The sequence below is a fragment of the Cydia strobilella genome, chromosome 9 (genome assembly GCF_947568885.1).
Source record: "Cydia strobilella chromosome 9, ilCydStro3.1, whole genome shotgun sequence".
NCBI classification, from domain to species: domain Eukaryota; kingdom Metazoa; phylum Arthropoda; class Insecta; order Lepidoptera; family Tortricidae; genus Cydia; species Cydia strobilella.
Genome location: NC_086049.1, coordinates 8,333,309 through 8,359,207, shown reverse-complemented (window position 1 = coordinate 8,359,207; position 25,899 = coordinate 8,333,309). Strand labels below are relative to the sequence as shown.

Here is a 25,899-nt window from a genome sequence, read left to right as displayed (position 1 = left end):
CGTCGCCGGAGCGTTCCGGGGCCGGGGCGTCAGGGCCACCCGACACTAGTTGTATATCCGAGCAACGGACTGTTTATGACAAATGTCACAAATAATTGTTTGCTGATAGTGATAACTAGGAGAAAAAATGGAAAGGCCGAATAAAATTAAAATTTTGTCCCTTGCTGCCGTAACGGCAGATGAAGAGGCTGCTGCGTTGGACCTACGACGACAAATTTTTTGATTATTTTCATATGACCCAAGACTCTTTCGAAGCCATTCACGACAGGATTAAACACCGTTTGGTCAAACCAATAACTAGATTTCAGGAACCAATAACCAGCAAACATCGTCTGGCTCTCTGTTTAAGGTAAGATATACAATGCGTGTATTGTGTATAACAAATAAGTATAATAATGTGCCGAAGCATATATAAAGCTATTGAGAAGAAAGGAGTAATCGGTTCGCCATACAAATATAGTCCCCATTTTCCTCTCTAGATTATTACGAATATAGTTTTATAAAATTAGATGTTTATTAACTATAGCTATCTTCCTTCGCTCTACATCTAATTATATAAAAATAATTTCCATAATATCAATATTCAATGAGGAAAATGGGAAGTGGGAACTAGGTTTGTATAGAAACTACGGGGCGGTTGTCCAATTTCTTCTTATGTATATATTTAAAGTATCTTTGGATTCAATTCATCACCGTCAGAGAGATTCAGTAAATAGAGCTTCTTACTTCTTAAGGGGCCCACTGACTACCAGGCCGCCGGACGATATCAGCCTGTCAGTTAACCGCAAAAGGCCACACACTAACAGTTCTCTGTCAGTTTTTGGCCTCACGACTAACACGAACCGATAGTGTGGGGCCGCTCGACGATGAGAAAATGAGAAAATCAAAAAAAAAAGTTTTTCTACCTATACCGTGTTACATATCAAATGAAACGTGATAGCTAGACAGTTGAATTTTTTTACAGATGATGTATTTCTGTTGTCGCTATAATAACAAATACTAAAAACAGAATAAAATAAATATATATTTAAGTGGGGCTCCCATACAACAAACGTGATTTTTTTTTGCCGTTTTTAGGGTTCAATACCTCTAAAGGAAAAAACGGAACCCTCACTCGTGCGTCTGTCTGACTGTCTATCTGTCTGTCTGTCTGTCACAGCCTATTTTCTCCGAAACGACTGGGGCAATTAAGTTGAAATTTGGTACACATATGTAGGTTTGTGACTCCTTTTTTGAATAACCCCATACTGTAGCCCCTCGGGAAAACCTCGACATGGGAGCTCATTCCACAGCCGAAGCGTCATATGTATATAAACTTATATTGACCGGGATATAGACCGTGATTACCTTTTGTAATAATACAATTTTTTTTTTGTAATTTTGTAGTCTAGTGAAACTAACCGTGAATCATTCAAAACTCCAATATGTATATAAAAGTAAAATACAAAAACATACAAAAACAAAACAAAATACTTTTCATTTTTGTACCTTTCTATTGCTCTAGTGTAGTTGGTCTGAAGCAAAGGTCTGAAGTAAGACTAAAGGGTCTAACAAATAATAATAATATGTTGCGGGCTCTTTTCTTGAGCCTTTTTACTTATATACTTTTTACGACATTTACATATTTGATGCTGTCATGTTTTTCGAATAGTAAAATAAACATGTCAAGAGAGAAAATAGTGATCTTATGTTTAGAAAGATACCAAATGTATGAATAAATATGCAAGAACACTTTGAATGTAATGTATCGTGTTACCGCGCGGTCCGCGCGTCAGTAACATAACAACATAAGATGTACTAAGTAAGGTATTGGCTAATAGGTGTGATATGGTGTAGTGTAGTGCCGCTTGAATCAGCTTAGTATAGGAACCAGACGGACAGAGCTTCCTGCTTTCGCCTTTGTGAGACCTAATACCTACATATTATTAGTATGCATTAGACTTGTCTTTCACGTATTATGTAAGAACGTAAAGCTTTATTGTGCACAGTGCGACCGGATATTTAAGACAAAATTCGGTTTTGCGAGCCATATACGTGCTCATCAAAGGAAATTGTAAAGGTCGCCGTTGTCGGACACGATATGGAGGACTATATATAAGAATGTAAAAGGAACTGAAATAAGTAAGAAGCGGAGTAAATCAAATATTACCATACAAGTATGTCCAAAGAAACAGCGCTATGTTAGAAGAAGTTATTTTTTAGGGTTCCGTACCTCAAAAGGAAAAAAACGGAACCCTAATAGGATCACTTTGTTGTCCATCCGTCCGTCTATCTGTCTGAGTGTATTTCAAGACCCTTTATCTGGTGAACGCGTGGAGGAATAGACTTGAAATTAAAATCATATACCTACTCAGGTCTATATAGCCCCTTGACAGTGAAAAAATCAAACTTCTAAGTTAACGTAAAAAAAAGATACTTTTGTATGGAACCCTTGGTGGGCGAGTCCCACTCGCATTTGCCCCTTTTTAGGGTTCCGTACCCAAAGGGTAAAAACGGAACCCTATTACTAAGACTCCGCTGTCCGTCTGTCTGTCACCAGGCTGTATCTCATTAACCGTGATAGCTAGACAGTTGAAATTTTCACAGATGATGTATTTCTGTTGCCGCTATAACAACAAATACTAAAAAGTACGGAACCCTCGGTGCGCGAGTCCGACTCGCACTTAGCCGGTTTTTTTAAATATAGGAGGCAAACGAGCAGAGCCCATGAACAGAGGTCGTATCATAGGATTGGTAGATACATTAAATATTATTATTTACAAAGAAACAGCGCTATGTTAAGTAGAAGTTATTTTTTAGGGTTCCGTTCCCTCAAAAGGAAAAAAAGCAACCCTTATAGGATCACTCGTGCGTCTGTCTGTCTGTCTGTCTATCCGTCTGTCACAGCCTATTTTCTCCGAAACTACTGAACCGATTAAGCAGGATGTATTTGAGCCCCAAATTAAAATTTTCGTTCGTCACTATGGACCAGATATACCTATAGAAAAACTGTTTTTTTTCTTATTATTACAAGTATTCTCACGGAGCCCCAACAGAGGCTTTGCGGAGCCCTAGGGGTCCGCGGAGCACACTTTGAGAATGCCTGATATAGACAACCAGATAGCCAAAATAATGTTACAGGTGCCCTCTAGTAGTATTAGGTATTGTGATAGGTACAATGAATGGTATAATAAACATTTTTTTTTTTCATATATGTACCATGGATATTCCTCGATGGCATCAAGTTGCAACCGGAAAGCGATGATCACATGGCAAATCAAATCCTGAAGACCGTAGCAGCCACGTCTAAGCAGGATATATTCAATAAATGTTTATTCTTTGTTGTTTGATATATAACTAGTAGTTCGCCCCGGACCGGACTGAGAACTCGCGGTTTGAACAACAAGAAAACCTTTAACAATTATATATGTTTGCCGTAATGTAAACGCTGCAGCTTTACGGCTTGAGGGTTCAGGCCCCAAATTCACCAGGATCCCTAGAGGATCAGGCTAGGGGATTCGTGTCATGCTACTCATGCTCCACAGCAGAACCACCTTAGCTTTAATGAATATATAGGAAATATCTATATAATGTCTAGTCTGTTCGGAAAGAGAAGAGTTGTGGAATGTATTGGGACCTATACATTCCACGACTCTTCTCTTTCCGCACAGACTCTTTACAATTCTAGACTAGTTTAAAAAATATCTATAAGTATCACTAGTTTCGTTGTACGCTTTCTTATGTTTCAGCTGTAGAGCATACTCCATGGCAGAATTGTAGTTTAATATTGTTACACATGCAGTATGCCTGGTTTCATACTTCACAGTCAGGGCTATAACCGCGAACCACTTCATTTTTTCATCTATTTGCCTCTCTATCGATCTTATATATATCTGTGCGGAGGAGAGGCACACATAGATGAAATTTTTATTTTGGATGTCTGGCGGCTCCCTTAAGGAAATTACGCGTTCCACGTCTTAGTCATTAATATTAAAAAAGAACAATAAAATATACGAAGAGTACTATTGTATTATTTCAGTAGTTAGTGCCTTTGGGTAATTTTAGACAGAAAATAGGCAAAACTCTGCATAGGTAGAGGGCGTCACTAGCACAATCACAGGGCCTACCGCGTAACCGGCGTAACACGACAATCGAAATTTCGGTCTGCCTGTATATCATTCTTGCATATTCGATCGACAGAGAGGCAGATAACAAAATTTCGATTATTGCATTTCGCGGTAGGCCATCTGTTAACAAATTACCTTGTCAAAAACTGTTTAAGGCATAGTATGTATACGTTACTTACACGCTATGGTGTATAATACACGCAGTTAGCAATAAATATCCCTTTATGAGTAATACAATGAAATAATATGATGTTTGTACTCTTTGCAGGCAGGCATTTTAATAGGAAGTATAACTGCAATGTTCTGCCGCCAGAGTGCAGCACTGGTGCACAATACTAACTCTTAAAGTAACTTATACATACTAGGCCTTCAACAGTTTTTTGACAAGTTTTAACTGACATTATACATCAAGGCCCACTGACACTCTATGATAGAGAAAGATAGTGCGATTCCTATAAGAGGAAAGAGAAAATAGTGCAATGCTTTGTCCCTATCACCGACTGGGTAGCATCATATATAGGAGGCGATGGTGAAATACCGAATTTATAAGAGTGAAAGAGAAAAAATCCTATGCTGCCAAATTTTATATGAATATTCTTTCTTTTACCCCCGGTCGCTCGGTAGCGCGTTTATAACTACTTGTATATTATACTATGTCTATGATCAAGGCGGTTTGTTTCTCAGGTCTGTTTACAAGTGCTTCTTGAAAACATTTTTTATTTCAATGCAATTAAGTCAAAAAATGAACGGAAGTATTAAAATTGGCAAAAAAATTCTTAGGCAACTGGCTGTCTGGCGCTATCAACTATCTGAAGTAAAATGTAGAGCCAGTGTGACTAAAATAGATTATGGTAATGTGCATTTTTAAAGAGATTGAAAGTCATTGTTGATTAACTTCTCTTTGCGCCAAGTAACATAAACCGACCAAGTAACGAATTAGCTAAACCATCATATTTAAGAAACAAATTTATGACGTTTTGCAACCTTCTTATTTTGGCAAATATATTCCGACACACCCGGTCATGCATATTGCGAAGAGTGGTATTCCATCTGTCCAATCTTGGTCCAACGTGTATTTGCGTTTCACATTTTGCTTAATGAGAGAGTGAGACGCAATGCACATTGGACACTGATCTTGAACAGTGGAATACCACCCCAAGAGAAGAATTGAGTCTCTGGCTTGTCAGGAGGCCCCGGGATGTCATGAACATAAACCGACCAATTAACGAATTAGCTAAACCATCATATTTAAGAAACAAATATATGACGTTTTGCAACCTTTTTATTTTGGCAAATATATTCCGACACACCCGGGCATGCATATTGCGAAGGGTGGTATTCCATCTGTCCAATCTTGGTCCAACGTGTATTTGTATTTCACATTTTGCTTAATGAGAGAGTGAGACGCAATGCACGTTGGACACAGATCTTAAACAAGTGGAATACCACCCCAAGAGCAATGGCTTGTCAGGAGGCCCCGGGATGTCAGGCCTTTGCACATAGCATGACCGGCCCGGGCCCGTACCGTGCCCGCACCGTCGCACTCCCGAGCCCCGGTCATGACGTAATGCTTTCCATAGAAAACAACGCGCCGGAAGCTCCGGCCCGGTCACGCCCCGGTCTAACGTGAGTCATCCTTAAACAGTAGAGATAGCGTGTACGAGTAGCAAGACGGCGAGAGCGTCGCGTTTGTGCGCTCAAATTGGATTCCTTCTAATATGCTACAGCTAGGCGTTGTGTTGCAGTCAGCATTGTAATGCATGAGATTACCGAATGTGCAAGCTAGTGGGCTGACAGCGCCGCCATTCAACCAATGTGCATGGACAATTAACTCGATGAAACAATGAATGTGTTTACTCGCACCTGAGTCATCGGATCGCTTAAAGACATAACGAGCGACGAGCGACGCTGTTTCGTTATTGTTTCTGCAAGCTTTAATTGAAATCCACGTGATTGTCCGGACTCGTAAGCTCAAAGTAACTTTACCTAACCGGAAGAAAGCACTTGGCATGCATGTAGGTTATGTAGGTAAGAAAAAAAATAGAAGGAGAAGCAATTTGTCAAGTGCTTGTTGCTCCCCTTTCCCTCACTTTTGTGTCCCATTTTGCAGTTTTTCATTATTATTAGAATATGGGTTGAAGTTACTACCAATGAACAATATTGCAATATTTTTAGCTTCATCATATTTGATTTATGAAAAGTATTAAGGACGAAATGCTATTCACGTATCATATATGATACACGGAACAGTAAACCTGCTAATCGCTACATCCCGGTACACAAACAGAGATGCTGTTATAGTAATGGCCGTTTAAAACGCCTAGTCCGAGGCGCAGTTAAAGTTGCCTCATGAATATTGACGATGCCGACTGCTAGCACCGCGTTTCGCCCAGCACAATACTATTTTCACTGGAGCTCGATTTGCTTAAGTTAATGGCACATTCGAGTGGAACAGTGTTACAATCCTACAAGTTTAGTGATTTACAATTGCAAGCTACAATAATAACCAATTTCTACGTTTAACCAAAGATTCTTTGATTGTACTAGCTGTGTAAAGTATAAGTCAAATTCGTGTTTCTGAATGCGGTTACTCAGATTGACATTTGACAATATCCATCATCACAAGGCATGCTGATGACACAACAGTTTCTTATACAAACCAATTGAATGAAACAATAAACGCAATAGACTCATGGTTAAACAGAAACAACTTACAAACTAATACATCAAAAACATGTTATATTCAGTTTCGGAACTACAAAACGGAACCAATGGACTTAGAACTACATTGTCGGAATCAGATAATTGAGGGAGTTAACGAAATGAAGTTTTTAGGCATTATCGTAGATCAACACTGTACATGGAAAAATCATGTAAAACTAATATGCGACAAACTCGATAGGTTTGTCTACGCTTTAAAACAGCTTAGGACCGTAGCTGGAGAAAAAACAGCATTGCTTGCGTACCACGGCTATGTTGCATCAGTGTGTGGGAACACACTTGGTTAGCTAATCCCACTACGCAGCGAAAATGGATCGGGCGCGGGACGCGCGGGGAGTAAGCGTCAGGTATGTTCTCACGGGCCCCGCCACTTCTTGAGAGACCATTGCTGTAACTATACGTGAAATAAAATAATAAGTTAAACCTTCTGATTTTTAATGGGTCACCACTCCATCTAGCACAAAGACCTTGAGCGTGCGACATAACACCATAAGTCGCACAGTGGTGACCCCGACGTGATTTTTTAAACATCGAAGATTTAAGTCTCAAGGTCAACGATGCCTGATCCGCCACAAGCCCCGAGAGGAGCCCCGGTACAGGCGAACGCCCCTCCTGCAGGCGGAGGCGCCGCCGCAAACCCAATCGCCGAGCCAGAAGAAGCCAAGCCAGATATAATGGCAATTTCGCTGTCGTCCCGTTTGCCGGAATTTTGGACGGACCAGCCGCGAGTGTGGTTCATTCGCGTCGAAGCCATCCTCGCGCCGCAGAAGCTCGGGGATGATTCCCGATTCGATCTTGTGGTCGCGAAACTGCCTAAGGAAGTGATTGTGCAGCTCACGGATTTCCTGTCTCGCCCGCCGGCCGCTAACAAGTTCACCGCGCTGAAGGCCAAGCTGTTATCCTTGTTCGAGGACACGAGAATCCGTCAGATTGAAAGATTGATCGGCGAATTGGAGCTCGGTGAGTCAAAACCAAGCCAGTTACTGAACAGAATGAAGGACCTGGCTCGAGAAAACTTCCCAGACGAAACCCTGCGGATTCTGTGGCAAGGCCGCCTGCCTGTGAACGTACGAGGAGTCCTGGCAGTAGCAGAAACAAGCGACCTCGACAAATTGGCCATTATCGCGGATAATGTAATCGAAGCTACGCGACATAGCTATGTGTCCGAGGTCAGGCAACCATCGTCATTCGGCAAGCCGCCGTGTGACGGCAACGCGTCGACCTCTTCACAGTCAGAAATTGCCCTCCTGACTAAGCAGGACGCCAAGCTCACCGCCCAAATGTCGAATATGGAGCGGTCAAGGTCGCGGCAGAGAAACCAGAAGCAGCGACGACGCAGCTACGGGAGGTCAACGTCGCGCGGTAGGAGCTCTTCGCGCGGACAGCCTCGGCGCGCCAAGGACGATCCAGAATGGCTTTGCCGATATCATTTCAAGTTCGGCGAAAAGGCCCAGCATTGCTTCCAGCCGTGCGCGTGGAAACTGTCGGGTTCGGAAAACTAAAAACGATGGTGCAATCGTCGACGGAGGTTTGCACTACATCGGTTAGCCGTCGTTTGTGTGTTACGGATAGGGAAAGTGGACTTAAGTTTTTAGTTGACACGGGCGCCGATGTATCTATTCTGCCGCCCAAGAATCGTTTTTATAGTAACGAGTGCGCGAGATATAAACTTTATGCCGCGAACAATACGGAAATAAAAACGTTCGGGACTAAAACGTTAGTGTTGGACCTTAAATTACGTAGACCGTACCGTTGGGAGTTCGTCGTCGCCGACGTTAAGCAGCCTATTTTAGGAGCTGATTTTTTAGCCCATCATAAGCTGGTTGTTGATTTAAGTGCACGTAGGTTGATAGACCTGACGACGTTTCTCAAGGTCACCGCAAAAATAGTAAGTACCACTCAGCCCTCTATTTTCGCATTTAGCGAGGAGCATCCCTTCCGTAAACTGTTGTCCGAGTACCCGGAAATTACTAAACCCGCCTCTTTTAAAGAAACGGCACCGCATAACGTACTACATTACATTGAAACTACAGGGCCACCAGTTTTTGCGCGTGCTAGGCCACTTCCCCCAGATAGGTATAAGAAAGTTAAAAAAGAGTTTGAATTAATGCAGGAGTTAGGTATTTGTCGTCCATCAAAAAGTGCGTGGGCTAGTCCGCTACACGTAGTAGCGAAAAAGAATGGTGACATTCGACCTTGTGGGGACTATCGGATGCTTAATGCTATAACTAAGCCCGATAGGTATCCCATTCCGAGACTGCACGATTTTACTTACATTCTGGCGGGGAAGAAAATATTTACTAAATTAGATATTAACCGCGCGTACCACTGTATTAGCGTTGCGCCAGAGGACATAGAAAAAACAAGTATTATTACACCATTCGGATTATTCGAGTTCCCCCGCATGAGTTTTGGCCTCAGGAATGCTGCCCAGACATTCCAGCGATTTATGAACAATTCCGTACTTCAAGGTTTGGATTTCCTTTTTAATTACTTAGATGATGTTATCATAGCGAGCGACGACCACGAGCAGCATGAGCGACATCTAGCTTTAGTGTTTGAGAGGTTCACAAAGTACGGAATCACGATAAATCTTGACAAATGCTGTTTTGGACGCTCTTCGGTTGAGTTTTTGGGGCACCATGTCTCGACGGCAGGTATCAAGCCGCTCGAGGATAAGGTAAGTGCCATAGTCGACTATCCGAAGCCAGAAACCGTGGAAGAGCTGCGCAGATTCCTAGGAATGCTCAATTTTTATAGAGGTCACATTCAGGGCGCGGCCGTCAAGCAAGCAGAGTTAGATAAGTATTTAGTTAACACTAAAAAGAAAGACAAAACCAAGATTGAGTGGACAACAAAAGCAGTGGAGGCATTCGCGCAGTGTAAAGCAGGTCTTCAACAGGCAGCTACACTCGCGCACCCCAAGCCCGACGCCATTTTAGCCCTGATGTGTGACGCATCAGATATTGCCGTCGGCAGTGTCCTTCAACAACGGGTAAATAACTCATGGGAACCCTTGGGATTTTTCTCAAAAAAGTTGTCCTCGGCCCAAGCTAAGTACAGTACGTACGATCGCGAACTTCTAGCTATTTATTTATCGATCCGACATTTCCGAAAGTCGTTTGAGGGTCGCCAATTGACCTTGTATACCGACCACAAGCCCTTATGTACAGTGTTTAATAAGGTAGGTGATGACAGCAAGGAAAGTCCCAGACGCGCGAGGCAACTCCTTTTTATTAGCGAGTTCACCACGGACATACGTCATATAAGTGGCAAGGACAATGTAGTCGCAGACACACTGTCTAGAGTCGAAACAATTGATTGCCCGTCGGTATTAGATTTCTCAGAATTAGCCGACGCACAAGCTAAGGATGATTATGTTTTGAGCATGGCGCAATCGAGTACCAATGACGCGAGCAAAGTGCAACTCAAATTAATAACATTACCGACTTGCACTAAACCTATTCTTTGCGAAACGTCTACACGCGAAGCTCGACCTTATTTACCTTTAGAGTTCCGTCGAAAAATATTTGACAGTTTACATTCATTAAGTCATCCCGGAGTCCGCACCAGTAGGAAAATGGTTAGTAAGCACTATTTTTGGCCAGAATTAAACAAGGATGTAGGAAATTGGGCTCGGTCGTGTATTCAATGTCAAAGGGCGAAGGTCAGCCGACATACGGTATCAGATCTCGGCACATTCCCCGACTCAGCAGCGTTCGAACATATACATGTAGACATCGTGGGGCCATTAATAACAACAGCAGACGGGTATAAGTATCTCCTAACCATTATAGATAGGTATACACGTTGGCCCGAGGCATTCCCTATTTCGGAAATAACCGCAGAGATAGTGGCCAAAACCATTTACAAAGGCTGGATTGTTCGCTACGGTTGTCCGCTAAGGCTAACTAGCGACCAAGGACGCCAATTCGAAAGCAGGTTATTTTCGGAACTAATGAAGTTATTAGGGGTAGATAAGATAAGAACCACCCCTTATCGACCAGAGTCAAATGGCCGTATCGAACGCTGGCATAGGTCACTCAAAGCTGCGCTCATGGCAAAGCTCGGAGATGGAAGCTCATGGGTAGATGTGCTTCCCTGTGTAATGCTCGGGTTACGCACCGCGGGTAGGTCCGACAGTGGCATAAGCGCAGCGGAAATGACGTTCGGCCGTACGCTTCGTCTGCCAGGAGCGTTTTTCGAAACGACGCGGGATAGGGACCCCGTCGATCCTTACAGCGTGGTAGAGAAAATTAGGGATCACATTTCTAGTCTCAAGCCAGCATTCAAGCGTGATAGACGAGATAGGGCTATTTTCGTACATAATGACTTGCTTACGTGCACGCATGTTTTCCTTAGAGACGACACCGTGCGTAAGCCTTTGAAACCGCCGTATGATGGACCCTTTAAGGTCATCGAAAGGGGTGAAAAAGTATTTTTAATACAACTTCCCAGCAGACAAGCTCGTGTATCCATCGATAGGTTAAAACCGGCGTTTATACTTAATTTGAATACCGATCATGACGTTTCTGATAATCAAAGTAGCTCAAAGAATATGCGTACGTCCCAGGATACGGGGGATCGGGAAACGCCATCAGCGGCCCCATCGCCCATTCCTGTTCCGGTGACTCGGACCACACGTAGCGGAAGGACTGTTAAGAGGCCAGTTCGATTTTTGATTGACGATTGAGTCCGTATTAACCTATGTGCACATTAGATTTTAGGATCGATCCATAGCATTAATATATATTATGAAATAATTTAATAGTGTTTATGTAATTATGGTGTCGATTTCCGTAAGGAGAGCTCAGGCATTCTTGTGTAAAGGAGCAAAGTCCTCCTTACATACATGTTGTATTTATCTACTGTCATGTGTTATTTAAAATATGACTTATTACTTAATGGTTATGGCACCAAGTTGCATTGCTGTTGTAACATCGTACGGTTCGGCCGACCGAGATGCAACGTCAGTAATGTTTACGAGGTCAGCTGTAATGCAAAGGAATCATTATCACTTGTGTTTAAATTATACTTACCTATAGCGCTATATCTTAGGTTGCAACCTAGTTAAGATTGTTTTGAATTAGACATACTTTTAAATAAATCTTGTGAAACCTCATGTTGTATTTTGCCAGTAAGCTAATCTTGTAATATTTAAATAGCGATTTCGACGGGACGTAACCAATTTCAATCAGAGACCAGCGTAAGCGCTACTGCCTTACGTTTCGTTATTATTTTCGTTAATCATTATTTTACTTGGAAGAATGGGTCTGGGTCAAAGTAGAGACGAGAAGTCCCAGAACAGCAACATCGCGATTGCCCAGGTTCAGTCGATCTCCGGGCAGGTCGAAGCAAAATTAAATTATGTGGGAATAGGGCTCATAGTAGTCGGCGTGGTCCTATTCCTCGTATTGGTGTATGTCCTACGCGCCAAATGTAAAAGTCACATGAGAAATTGGTTACGGAAAGCCGTCGCATCGCTGCCGCCTCCTACTGCAACTCGAGCCGGCAATGTGATACCGGAGCAAGTGTATTAAAATTATTTTGTTATTTTTTTTTTGTGTGTGCTTGATTTCTTTTTTTTTCAAAAAGGGGGGGATTACTGTGGGAACACACTTGGTTAGCTAATCCCACTACGCAGCGAAAATGGATCGGGCGCGGGACGCGCGGGGAGTAAGCGTCAGGTATGTTCTCACGGGCCCCGCCACTTCTTGAGAGACCATTGCTGTAACTATACGTGAAATAAAATAATAAGTTAAACCTTCTGATTTTTAATGGGTCACCACTCCATCTAGCACAAAGACCTTGAGCGTGCGACATAACACCATAAGTCGCACAAGTGTTAAGATATGGCATATCAATATGGGGCAATTGCACAGATGTTAATAAAGCGTTCTTGATTCAAGAAAAGTGTGTTAGAGCGGTATGCGGAGCTAAGCCGAGAGACTCTTGCCGACCTTTGTTTAGGAAACTTGGACTGCTAACCTTATTTGACATGTACATACTAGAATTAGGGTGCATTGTACGGAAACTTCCACTTTATTTTAAACCGTCCATTTGAAAGAGCTCAAATTGAACATTAGAAAACAATACATTATTTTTTTCATAGTAAAAAAAATACCACCCCCTCCTCCTATCTTCGAAGTTTAATAAAAATTATGAAAATTTTACACAATAATAACATTATAAATATTACAGGCAAAATATAATCACACCTCTATCTTGAAAACTTTTTATTTATTAAAAAAACATGTTCTAATTTAATTTACAAGCAATAATTTAAGCCCCTTTGCAGGTGTTCATTATATTGTATATATCTACCTATGTGATTACACTAAACATCTTTTCAAATAAAACAAATTTGTTGAAATCCGTTCACATGATAAAGAATTATCCTATTTCTGGAAAACTAACATACATACAGGACGCGCAAATTAGTTAGCGCTAAATGACCGGTTTTTTTTAAACTTAAATATGTAAGTGTAGGCGCCAGTATGTCCGTTTTCCGAACAACGGCTGCAGTCTCTACGGAATTAAGGTGTATGGAGTTCTTCAACACGCTATAATATTGAAACCTTAAGTTACTTGCAGAAATCCGGCTTCCAACCCTCATTGAATTTCTTCAGGTTGCCAGGGACAAAATTTGCATGAAGAGAGATCTTCTGCTCTATTGTCTCTATTAGGATTTACTGCCAACAGACTGTATTATATTTAAATTTGACGTAAGACAAAGAGCCCTAAATCTATATTTGGTCAGTATTGTGTTCAGGCGAGGCTAGGTGAGACGGTATTTATCGTACTTGCCCGCTGCCGTATCATGCCTATGAAGAGAGAAGAACTTGAGATACACGAGTTACGCGTAAAAGTCTAACGTATTTTTTCCAATGTCTTTACCTACCAAAAATAGTAGATTGTACTACAAGGGCGATCCATTTTTATCCGAGGCAATATAATCGAGGATAATAATGGACATTTATGCCTAAGTTATCTGCTTTTCACTTCGATTGTAAGTAAAATATACATATTACATACATAACTATCCAATATTTTAGGTTAAATTACCGTATTTATTCAAGTCAAGACTAAAGAAAACTGTACTCGGTTGTGTCGGTGGCGAGAGGTACGCCGGTCGGGAGCGCGCCGGTTGGGGGTGATTTTATAGATTTATAGATTTTGGACTTTATTGCTAAGTCAATAAGGGTCGTAATAGATGATTTTACTTTATGCTCTAGAACATAATAAGCAACTTTATGTCGTCTACCCACGACTTAAAGTAGAACTTTACGAGCATGAGAAGTAAAAACAATTTGTGGAATATCCCTTACCAATTCCTAGAAACAAGTCTGTCACAGGGTCGTGTAATTCAGTTTTTGCTATTAGTGTATGACGGCTAAATAGTGTAACTTTAATTATTTACATGAGATAGCCATCACGACAAGCTTTATATTGATTAGTCAGGACATCGCTCACTGTGCGTAATCCAATAACATTTCCAAGTTGAACGCGAAACTTGGAAGTACCTACCTGTGACGTAGCTCGTCGCGTGTTGTTTTTATTTAATTTTTCTATTTGATTGTTAAATACTCTTTTAATTTTAACAACTAGGTTTAGTTACAAAAAATATTTATTATTTAAAGTAATTCTGCAAATAATCTTTACTTTAAATTAATACTTTTTTTTGATGCCAAAAAAGTCAATTACTTTTTTCATAAATATCTACTTACTTATATTTAAAAATATAGTTTTTATTTCATTTTTCTATTTGACTGTTTAATACTCTCGGTATTTGTGTAATTTTATTTAAATTTTTGCATATAACCGTTAAATAAATAACGAATAATGAAAAAAAAAATCTTAACTAATTTTACTCAAAATCATGTTTTTTGAGTTACATGAGATAGCCATGATACGGCAGCCCGGCGGGGTCGGAACTGTTATTGTGTATGGTTAACAGAGCGTTTGCCTCAGGTGAATCCATTAAAGTTGGTACTTATCGAGATCCGAAGCCATTATTCCTAATCTGAGAACAAATTGTACTGGTTTACCTCGGCGATTGTTCGGTATGCGATCAATGCACGGTCTGTAACGACGTAACATTTACACTCTTCTGATTACTGCTGTCCACGACCGATGCTTTATGAGGGCACGTCACGTGGGAGCTTGTTAACCCCTAGGAGTGAGATTTCAACCCGTAAAATATACACTTTTATAGCTTTAAAATAAATATAATGTATAAACGTTGTTTCTATTGCTATCTCTCTGTGGTCGCTCCCTCATGACTGAGGATCGTGGTCATCAGTGGAGTCCATCGCGTCTCTGACGACCGAGCAAAAGCTGGTTGAGGATGGGGCCCCTTTTACTTGATCGCTCCATCTAGTTGGAGACCGTCCCCGGCCTCGTTTGCCCTCCGTGTTTCCAACAATGATCAGCTTTTCAAGGCTTTCATCTCCCCTCCTCATTATGGGGCCGAAGTAGGACAATATTTGATTTGATTTATTGCTATACATAATACTAAGTAAACCAAAATACAATAACAAAATCTATAAACTGTTATTAAAATTAAACCTATAAACCTAAAAACTAACTAAAGCTGGCGGCGTTGCCGCGCTGAACGGTAAATCCGATGCGTTGGGCGAGGTATGATCCAGCCTTCCGATCACCCGTTGCGTCTATTAGGCGCTTGGCCAACTCCTTGTAGATGCTGTGCGCGCCTTGACCCCACGGCCCAAGCGTCTCCACACCAAACGGCTCAAACATGCAGCCGGTGTCAATGGCTGCATATTTGCGCCGCTTGAGACACTCGACCGCATCGGCAGCAGCGCCAGCCCCAGCAGAGGTCCCTGGAAGATGGGGCGGCGAGAGGGTATCCACGTACGTGGCGTCCCAGACGAGGGGTCGACCCAGCCTCTAGGGAACCACTGTCATGCCATCTTTCCTCTTCCCATGCGTCGGTTCTAGAACCGACGGCGCTCCGGCAGTGACGAGGGCCCGGCGCAGTATGGCATTAAGACTGGCGTGGCGTGCCGTGCGGCCGGCGCTCTTGGAGCAAGAGAGGCCGTGGGTGCCGAACTTGGACACGTCAGTGTCGCAGTGCCAACGGTGTGGGGCCACAGTGATACCGCAAGCCTAAAAGTACTGCTGGTTAGCAGAGTGCCGAGGTTACTGGAAGGGAGTGCCTGCAGCCATGCGCCAGATTCCCATTTCGTTCCAGCAAGAAGACGAGCTCGCTCTGCAGGGCTGGTGGCCGTTTCATAAATATTATCATTATCACGTACCAGCACGCAGTGCGGCTCGTCCCATTGATGTTGCGAATGGCGCATCTCGGGCAGGTCCTTGTTGGGACAGGCAGCCTTCCAGCTAGCCATGGCTTCTGACAAAAAAGGCAAGTCCAAACTGTTAACTGTGTTGATTTTTAGAATTTTGATAAATACATTCTGAATACTATGAACCGAAGAAAGGAAGGCAGGTAATGCGATACTAGAAATTTGACGGATCCCAATACCACCGTGTCTGATGGGCAAGGTGGCTTGGGTCCATTGACGGTTGTCCAAATGAATGTTCATGATTGAAAAAAAAACCCTATTTTTTATAAGTTCGTCTAGTTTGGCCAAAAGTTGGGGATATTTCCAAAAGTGACTGCATCGAAGGGCATACGTAAATTTGGGCACAAACAAGCAGAATTTAATGATCGTATAAGCCATGTGGAAACCCCAGTTGTCAATTTGTTTGCTAAATGATGACTTCACAATGTAAATGTAAATCTGTCTATTCTGCAAACAACTATTCTGTAAAAAAACTTTCCAAAAACAATATTAAAGTGGGTTTAAAAATACGAGTACAGTTATAATAGGTTTTTTACACAACTAAAACCTTTATAGAGTCTTTAGCTACCTAGGTACATGTAGCAATATCCATTTAAAAAAAAACGAAGATATCGTGAATATTATATGTATAAATAATGAAAATTTGTTGTACATAACTAGTGGTTTTATGCAATGGTCAGATAAAAAGGCCCACCATCAAATAAACATCTCATAACAAAACCAACTTCAAAAAGAATAAAATAAAATATCATCCCGTGTTATATGCGCTAGCACCTGATACGTTTAAAATCGGTGCCAAGCCAAATCTTAAAAGCGTCAACACGCCGTCAACCAGAATGCCAACCCTGGTGTAGTTCGATGAGAGACAGAACCAGTATTGTACTATTTGGCTTGGCACCACAGAAATAAATAATTAGATATATAAAATTATCATTCAATCAATCAATCAATCTTTTATTGATAAAATATAAGTAAATATTTTACATGTCAATACAATACTTACAGCTAATGGGAACAGCATTTTATTATTAATATTACATTATTATCATTACGCACAATATTTTTTTTTTCCTTCGGTTCTGTGGCTTCTCGCCAGTAGTCGGTGACGTACTAAACGTAATTATTCATCGAGGTGCGGAAACATTTTCTTCGAGAGGCCGCCTCTAGTCTATACAATTACATATTACCCAATGAAAGATACAGACTATAGCTCACACCAATATATAATTCCAGGGAGATGAACGGGCAGATAAAAATGAGAACAAATTGGCATTAATTTGTAAGTACCTACAAATCGACCCCTTTGACGTTACATATATATTTTGTGCTAGTACCCGTTATCTACTTTCTACCACCATTTCTCTTTGTTAGTAAAACCTAGCTTTGCTTACAATTAATTTTTAATTATTAATTAATTAGTCGGACGAAAACAGCAAAGTTTGATTGCTTGTGACGTTAACAAAACCTTTCGTTTGATCGCGATATTTATTCGTAATTCCAAGGACTTCGTTTTTAATTAGTAATTTGTTGGAGAAATATCAATGAGGATTTACATTAAGATTTCAGCAATTTTAACGGTGAAATTGAAATGTATACGTTAGGTACTTATGTAGTAGAGGTAAATGTATGTTGTTGAATTTTCACTGAATGGTAGTAGAGTTAAAAGTATGTGTCTTGCATGTGTAATGTGTATGTACTTACACTTTAAAAACGCATATACTAGATTATTCTCAGAATAATTAACGCATAGAAACTGGACAAAAATGCTTCACAAACATGTATGTCCTTAACTTCCTTATGAATTAGATAATGTGTGAAAAAGGGATGTATGTTTGTTATTCCTCATTTGTGTCGTTTTCAATCAAAAGGTACCACATTGTCGCTTGCCATAAGGACGCTCTGACAGATTATTCGTATAAAGATACAATCTAATTTCGTCCTTATGGTTAGCGACAATGTGGTACCTTTTGATTGAAAACGTCACATTTGTGTAGGGTGTCACAAGTTTGGTACTTTGCTAGTGATGTACTATGTCGACCTTTATATCGATAAATTATGCACCTATGTGTCTTATGTAAAAAAATATATCACGTATTGGCAAATAGATAACAAAATATACAAGGCAGTTTAAATTATTCGTCTACGAATGTCCGTTTACACATACGAGTAAATATTTTTGATTTGGATTTTGAGTAATAAAACCACCACTCAGGATCGTCTAACTATAGTTGCTACTTATCTTATTTACCAAATGGAAATGAAAGTAAACGTTTAAATATATATTTTTTTATTTCAATAATTCCTCGTCGTTTTGTAAATCTGAAATAAAAAGTTAAGGTGTGTCAGATAAGGAAAGTTCATCAATGATATTAAGATAATTGTTCCGAGGTCGATAAAAACACACATCACTATGCGAAAAAACGTAACCTTTCATAGTTTCCAGAAAATCTCGAAAATACATGTAAAAATTTATACAGAATTGACTGGCGTAGTATAATTACATAAACTACTAATATTGATTTTTATATTTATCTTGGTCCTATAAATTTATATCATCAAAATTGAACAAAACTTACCAATATAAGGTTAGATTAGGTTACCTGTTCATGGTTATTTTCTTCTGTTCCTGTGTGTGATTTACAGCCCTCGATCACACAAGATATTGTCACATAAGGAACTTCGAAGCATTACAAATAAAAACTCAGCACGTTTTCCAACAATCTTTCAGAAATCGCAACAATATTATATTAAAATTAAGCGAAATGACCGGTGAAATTCCGCGAAATATTTCAACAAAATAAATATAATACGACTATTAAAGTTGGTACATGTTCACAATCTACTGTGAAATAACAATTATATATTTAATATGGCTGTGGATATATATTACATCCAATTACATCCGTTTGACATTTTGCTCAGTTCATTTTAGTGACAAGCCTAAAAAAAACGAAAGGTAATTATTGCGGATTGTTGTCTCGACATTTACTCATAGGCTATATGCCTTTAATATGATATGTAATAGCGTATATACCTTCTACCAAGTTCTTATTTTTGCCCGGTTTAATTATTCTAAGAAATTACTTGACATTGACAACTATATAAGTGGACAGGATTAATAACTTTTCTTCTTGTCCTAAGCCTTATCCCATTATCTGGGGTCGGCTCTTCTTGTCTGCCTTTTCCACTGTTCCCGGTTTTGGGCTACGGTGTTATCTACTCCTATCTCTTTCAGGTCGTTCTGCACCTGGACCGCCGTCAACCAGGTGGCGGGCCTTCTTCCGGCGCCTCGCGCTGTCGTGGATGGTCTTCAGGGCGGCGTACATGATGTCCATACCATCGTAGGCGACGTTCTTTAACCTTGTCGATTATGGGCGCGATCTTATAACTCCCTCTTATGTGGATATTCCGTACTTTGGCCAGCAGGGTTAACAACTTTTGTTATATACCTATTATCTATTATGCGTAAAAACTTAGGACACTTATTTAGTTATTTAAAATTTGGAATGTCTACTACATACAAATGGGGATCTTTTTATCTAGGCTGTGTATGTATGCGGTACAATGTTTCCATTAAAATTAAAAAAAAAATGGATCATTGTGGTCTTGTCTTCTTTGTCATGGATTTAATAATCAGACCATTCTTCAGGTCAGCTCTAAAAAATATGGTGTGTACTTCCAAAATAATTATAACCACATGATATTCATACATTTAACTGCGTAGGTACTAAATGTAGGACTATGATTATTCTATGTATGATCGTCCTTTTTTCAGACGTCATTTTAAACAAATATATCAAAGAGTTTATCAACACACCTAAATAACTTATTATGTTAATATTTGCATACCTACCTATTATTTGTGTCGTGACGAAGCAACTTAAGGAAGCCGATGTCGTAAAGTAAAGGAATAGATTCTGAATATATCGCGTGCGCTACTAAAATGGCCCTCGCAGCTTAACAGAAGAGTAATATCTTCGCGAAAAAGCTTTACAGGAGGTCAATTCCATTCGAGAATTAACCAAGCGAGAGGAGCAAATTCGCTTACAATTTGTGTTCGACAGTAAGCACAATTTGCAATCAGCAAAGCCTGTTTCTCTCCACGACGTCGCTTAGTTTGGAGAATCATTAGGCGTATTATAACAATAGTCGTACTTGCCGCGCTTGCGGTATATTCGGAAACTAACATTAAAATAGGTACTATCCATTCAGTTTGTTATATGTATATCAGAGGGTCGCACATGAGGCAAGATTTTTTGCCACGTTATCAGTAAGGAAGAATGCTAGGTATAAATACGAATGATATAATAATGTTTACAAAACATGTAAAATATTTTTATACGACATATCTTTTTGATGAAGTACTATTTTGCCATACACATACTGTAAAGTAATTATGCGCTCCTCGCGCAACGAGGAAGACATGTTGAGGTCATGAACATTCGAAGAAAAATTATAAAATGTATATATCCTTTCCTATAGGTATCTTATTTCATAATTCAGTATGTAATGTGTATTTTTTTTATTTTTTTTGTTTATTAGAGATAAATCACAAATTTTACATGATATTTGATAAAAAGCATCGTTAAACCAGAATGGTTTGTCTCGATACTCCATTCCGCAGTACTTACATAATTAAATATACAATACAATACTAAGGTACACATCCAATAATAAGCGTGGTAAGATATTCTCAACTACTGCCACTCAATGATAATTGCTTACTTTCCACACTTGTGTTACAAACAACTATCATTTTCAGTTGGCGTGTCAAAATGTAATTTCAATATCATTTTGATACGTCGACTGCTCATTTGAGAATTTGAGAATGGATCCTTTCCGGGTGCGGCTAGTATTATAACAATGGCTGCCACGGAGCACACTACACGCGGTCTTAAATGAGGACCTAAGTTTGTTCAAAAGCTCCATTTAAGAGCCTTCGTGGAGCTTGTTCTCTAATAAATTAATTATTGGGGAATTTAAGCTTACTTAGCAACATATCACGAGATGAAGTGTAGTGTTGCGGATGTTTCACAAGTTTGAAGTAAGTAAAATGAGCTACGAGGAACACAGGGGCAAAAATAACATGTATTCTTGGCTCTAGCAGCAAAAACCATATTTTGTCTCTTAGTAGTTCTCTTACTGTTCCTTTCCCCGGCCAAAACAAACTATGTTCCTCTTATCTGACCTTAATAAGGATTACTTATATGAAGACTGTTAAGACGCTAGGTAGGCCCAATGCCCTTGAGCGTCTGGGCGGAGCACGCGGAGGTAAGCGCTCTGTACCCGCACCACTCGCTTACCCCGCTCACTGCAATCGTACGTGACGTCATGTCACGTACGTGACGTCATGTCACGTACGTGAATTTTGTATCGCTGCAGCGCAACGAGGTTCAAACTTCAAAGAATACAATAAAATATAATACTATGATTAAGAGCTTTAAAACCACATACGTCTCAACCGTAAGTATACATCCATGGGACACTCCCCATAATAAAGTGCCCATTGAGCCTATCACTAATAGGTACCTACGTCGAAATGTACTAAATATTTCATCAGAATTTGAACAGTAGGTTGCACATAAATCTGATACAACACTATTGTATTTGTATCTAACTATACTATAGCAAGTAGGTTGTCGTAAAAAAGGTCCAATGAAAAAAAAAACAATTTCCAAAGGGAAAATTGCGCCTGTTTTTATTCTCGTAAATAGGATTAAACACTTTACGGCAGCCCACACTTTCAGTTAGCTATATTTTTATATATTTTTTTAAAGCCGGGTTGATCTGGTTGGAATTGTTCCAATTTATTCAAAACTAGTTAACCGCCGAATGATTAAGGCGAATTTCGGTTCTTTTGGTATAGGTAAATAAATATTTACGAGTAGGTATATTGCGTTAGTATTCTCAATCTTCTTCTATGGCGCCGAATCCTGGACAATAAGGCAGATGTGGTGTTGGAGACGTACGCTTCAAATTCCCGGGAACGCACGTCGGACCAACGTGTCCATACTCAAGGAGCTCGGAATAACCACAAGGCTGTCCACTATCTGCTTCCAGAGAATCCTTATGTATTTCGGGCACGTCGCTCGTAGAGACCCAGATAGCTTAGAAAAGCTGATGGTAGTTGGTAAGGTCGAAGGGGAAAGAGGACGCGGTCGATCACCTACGCGGTAGTCAGACGTGATAAAAACCATTACCGGCTTGCCAATACCTGAAGATATTAAGACCGCCGAGGACAGGAACACTTGGAAGAGCATGGTACATCGCGCAGGAAACTCTTCAAACTAGACACGACCTTCAGCAATGAAGACGCCGACTAAGAAGAAGAGAGGTATATTGAGTGAAAATGTCGTCAATGTGGACTATTTTATAATTATTAGTCCGCGTACGAATCTATAAATTATTAACTATTTATTTTATATCCCGGATGTGTGTCTGGACGTGTGTGCGTGTGTGCGTGCGCGCATGTGTAGCCGATGACATTATATATATATATTATATATATGTGTGTATTACCTACAGTAAAAACCCGTTTTAGGGAAAACGCGTTCGAACTAATTTTCCGTATCGCCTCAGTGAAAATGCGTTTTCACTAGTTAAAACTTAAAACTAGTTTTCACGGGGATTTTTCAGTCAAAACTATTTTTCACTAATTTAAGCCTTACGGAAAACTAGTTTTAACTAGTGAAGACGCGTTTTTACTAGAAACGGGTTTTACATTGACATAATATATAATGATATCACTTAATATTCTCAATGTGAAAGTATCCCTATTTATCTGTCTGTTAACTATTCACGTTTAAGCGTAAGCGTATTTATGTGAAATCTTGCATGGAAATGGTTCCAGTCCTGGTAAATGACAGAGGATAGTTTTTATCATGGCAATGATCATTCGAAGACGAAGATATAGTGGGTGGAAGATAGTTGACAATCGATTGTAAAATGTAGGAGGGTCGTCAAGGGAGCAAGCTCCATTTGTGACTAAGACGCGTCAAACATCCGGTCTTTGAGCGATATTCGACCTTAAATTACGTGAAGACCAATAATTTTTAGTACGTTGGACGTTGATTACGTTAAAAACAACAAAATTTGGTCTAATTAAGTACCGAAATGTGTCCTGCCAGCCAAAAGGCCAACCTAAAAAGGTTATTGATTTATGAACGTTTATGCTGATGAAAGACGAGCAATTAACAACATTAACAAAACGAATTACATTACATTCTCAATCTTAAACTCTTCTTAACCTGATAAAACTAAATTTAATTTAACTGGCCATACATGTAAAAGCCAAGAAACTAATACGTGTTCCTGCTCTAGCCTAATTCATGTTGACTCCACTAAATACTTGGGTATCCATATAGACCAACTTCTTTCCTGGAACAAACAAATTGATATTACCGCTAATCGAATTAGAAAACTGATATGGTTATTTAAATATCTTAGACAAGTATCCGATAGGGTTCTATTAATTTACATTTATAAAACACTTGTGCAATCTATTGTACTTTATTGCCTGCCTGGTTGGGGCGGTACCTACAAAAATAAACTCATAGTTCTGGAACGGGCCCAGCGATTAATCCTCAAAGTACTTCTAGGCAAAAATATACGTTACAGCACTACTGATGTCTATAAAGATGCTGATGTTCTAACTGTGAGACAGTTATATATCTTAAATTGTATTCTAAAAGTTCATAAAAGTATAAAACCAGATGTTGGCATATTAAAAAAACGTAACCCTTACTCAGTTATAAATCAACTAAGTATTGGTAGGACTTATTTTGCTAAAAGGCAATTTAATACAACATCTATTCATCTTTACAACAAAGCGAACAGAATTATTAGTATTTACAATAAATCATATAACGAGTGTAAAATAAAGACTGCGATATGGTTAAAAAGTAAAACATACGAAGAAACCGAAACAATGATACATTGACCTTTATCGCACCGGATCCGAGATTTGCACGACTCATGCGATCATACACACATACACTCTTACACACTTACTATTGTACCTAATTAAGATCTTTACCCTCTTTATTTGAAATGTAAGGTTACACACCTTATGTAAAATCAAAATGTATATATGTATGTATGTGTGTATGTATGCATATACATATATGGTGTATGTATGTGTATATATGTATGTGTATATATATTATATTATAATTACAACCGTGAACGCTCAATGCACCTACACCGACAGGAAAAAAAAACATTAGAACTATCAATTCTTGTAATGTTTAGTTTTAGTTATAACACTTATAATATTGTCAAACCTATTTTTTAATTTTTTCTCAGCTTTGTATGAAAGAGCGAATACCTCCTAACACAAGTGTCAAACTTAAAAGGAGGAGTCGACACCCAGGATAAACCTTGTTAAAAAATAAACGAATTTTGAATTTTCGAAGTATGAACGCAGAAGATTTCTGTTTTGCACTTAGGTACTTTATTTATTATTTGTGATAAAAGCGATGGAAAACAAATAGCATCGTTAGTTATTCAGTATCATCCAGTATTTGAACATTCTGTGCGCCAGGAGCACGAAACCACAGAAGCTGGTCTGCATCATGATTGCGGTAATCGCACTGCATCTACCACAGCCCGACTGAGTACTGTATCTATGCTAATGACATTAACGGAACATACGTAGTGCCGCCCTCGCGTACAAGTTATTTCTAAGACCAACCTTGTGAGTCATATTTTCCTACCAGGAAAATACTACTTTTAAGCTCTCCGCCGGAATAAAATGTAAATTTCCCGCTGTAAAGCTGAGTCCAGTCAGATCGTGAATTCTTTTAATCGTTATTTTTCATCATTTATTCGCTGCACAAAGAATCCCGCTTGCTCTTTTAAGTTTCAGCTAGCTTTGCAAACGAAAACACTTAAAACATCAGTACCTAAGTATATTCTGTTTTTTTTATTCCGTAGACTAAAATTACATTTCATGTGGTACTAAGAAATGTCATCTCATACACATGAAACGTCATTTTAGTCTACGGAATAAAAAAAATTTAGTTACCTTTGTCACGCGTAAAGGATGACTCACGTTAGACCGGGCCGTGTCCGGGCCGGAGCTTCCGGCGCTTCATTTTCTATAGAAAGCATCACGTGATCACCTGTCATGTCATAGAAAAGTAAGCGACGGATGCTCCGGCCCGGACACGGACGGTCTAACGTGAGTCATTCATGCGTAATACTCGTAGTTTGATAATTTACAATAATACCTATATTTATAGGTAGATATTTTTTGATGGCTATGCTGACGTTTTACTATAGTAAATACTAAAACTGAATTTAATCACATAAACCAAGATGAAATAAAACTAAGATAAATAAAATTTATTGGGCATCTCGGCAATCCAAGGCGTCACGGATTCTGGCAGCATTTAACCCACTGTATTTATTATAATGCTGATGCGTGCGGAAGTTGCCAGCTATCCACCAGTGGAGTAATAATATAAGAATCAGGGAGTTATCGCATTTCTCACCATAAAATAGTACATTTGGTTACAAAGTGCAATGTAAATAAATTGGCCCGAAGTTGAAGAGAGTTGAGTATCTGAAATCCTGAACGGTGCTCGAGCTGTCAACATCGTGTTTAAGTCAGCTGTTAACTAAAATCGTTAAAATAATACAAATATTAGTAATAATAAATAATGTGTTTTTACGTAAGTATTTAAAATGTATAAGTATTTAAATAACATTAAATAGTAAATATACGAAATACGACATTAAGTACA

General features: G+C 39.5%; 2 protein-coding genes across 2 annotated transcripts in view; one reads left to right on the top strand and one right to left on the bottom strand.

Annotated features, from left to right (window-relative positions):
* Positions 1-25,899, bottom strand: part of LOC134744237 (26S proteasome non-ATPase regulatory subunit 12) — a 423,568-nt gene that overhangs the window by 190,873 nt on the left and 206,796 nt on the right. The gene's annotated exons all lie outside the window — the stretch shown is intronic.
* On the top strand, positions 7,385-8,329 carry LOC134743989 (uncharacterized). The gene has a single exon (XM_063677620.1). It carries the CDS (start codon positions 7,385-7,387, stop codon positions 8,327-8,329), a length of 945 nt encoding a protein of 314 aa, XP_063533690.1.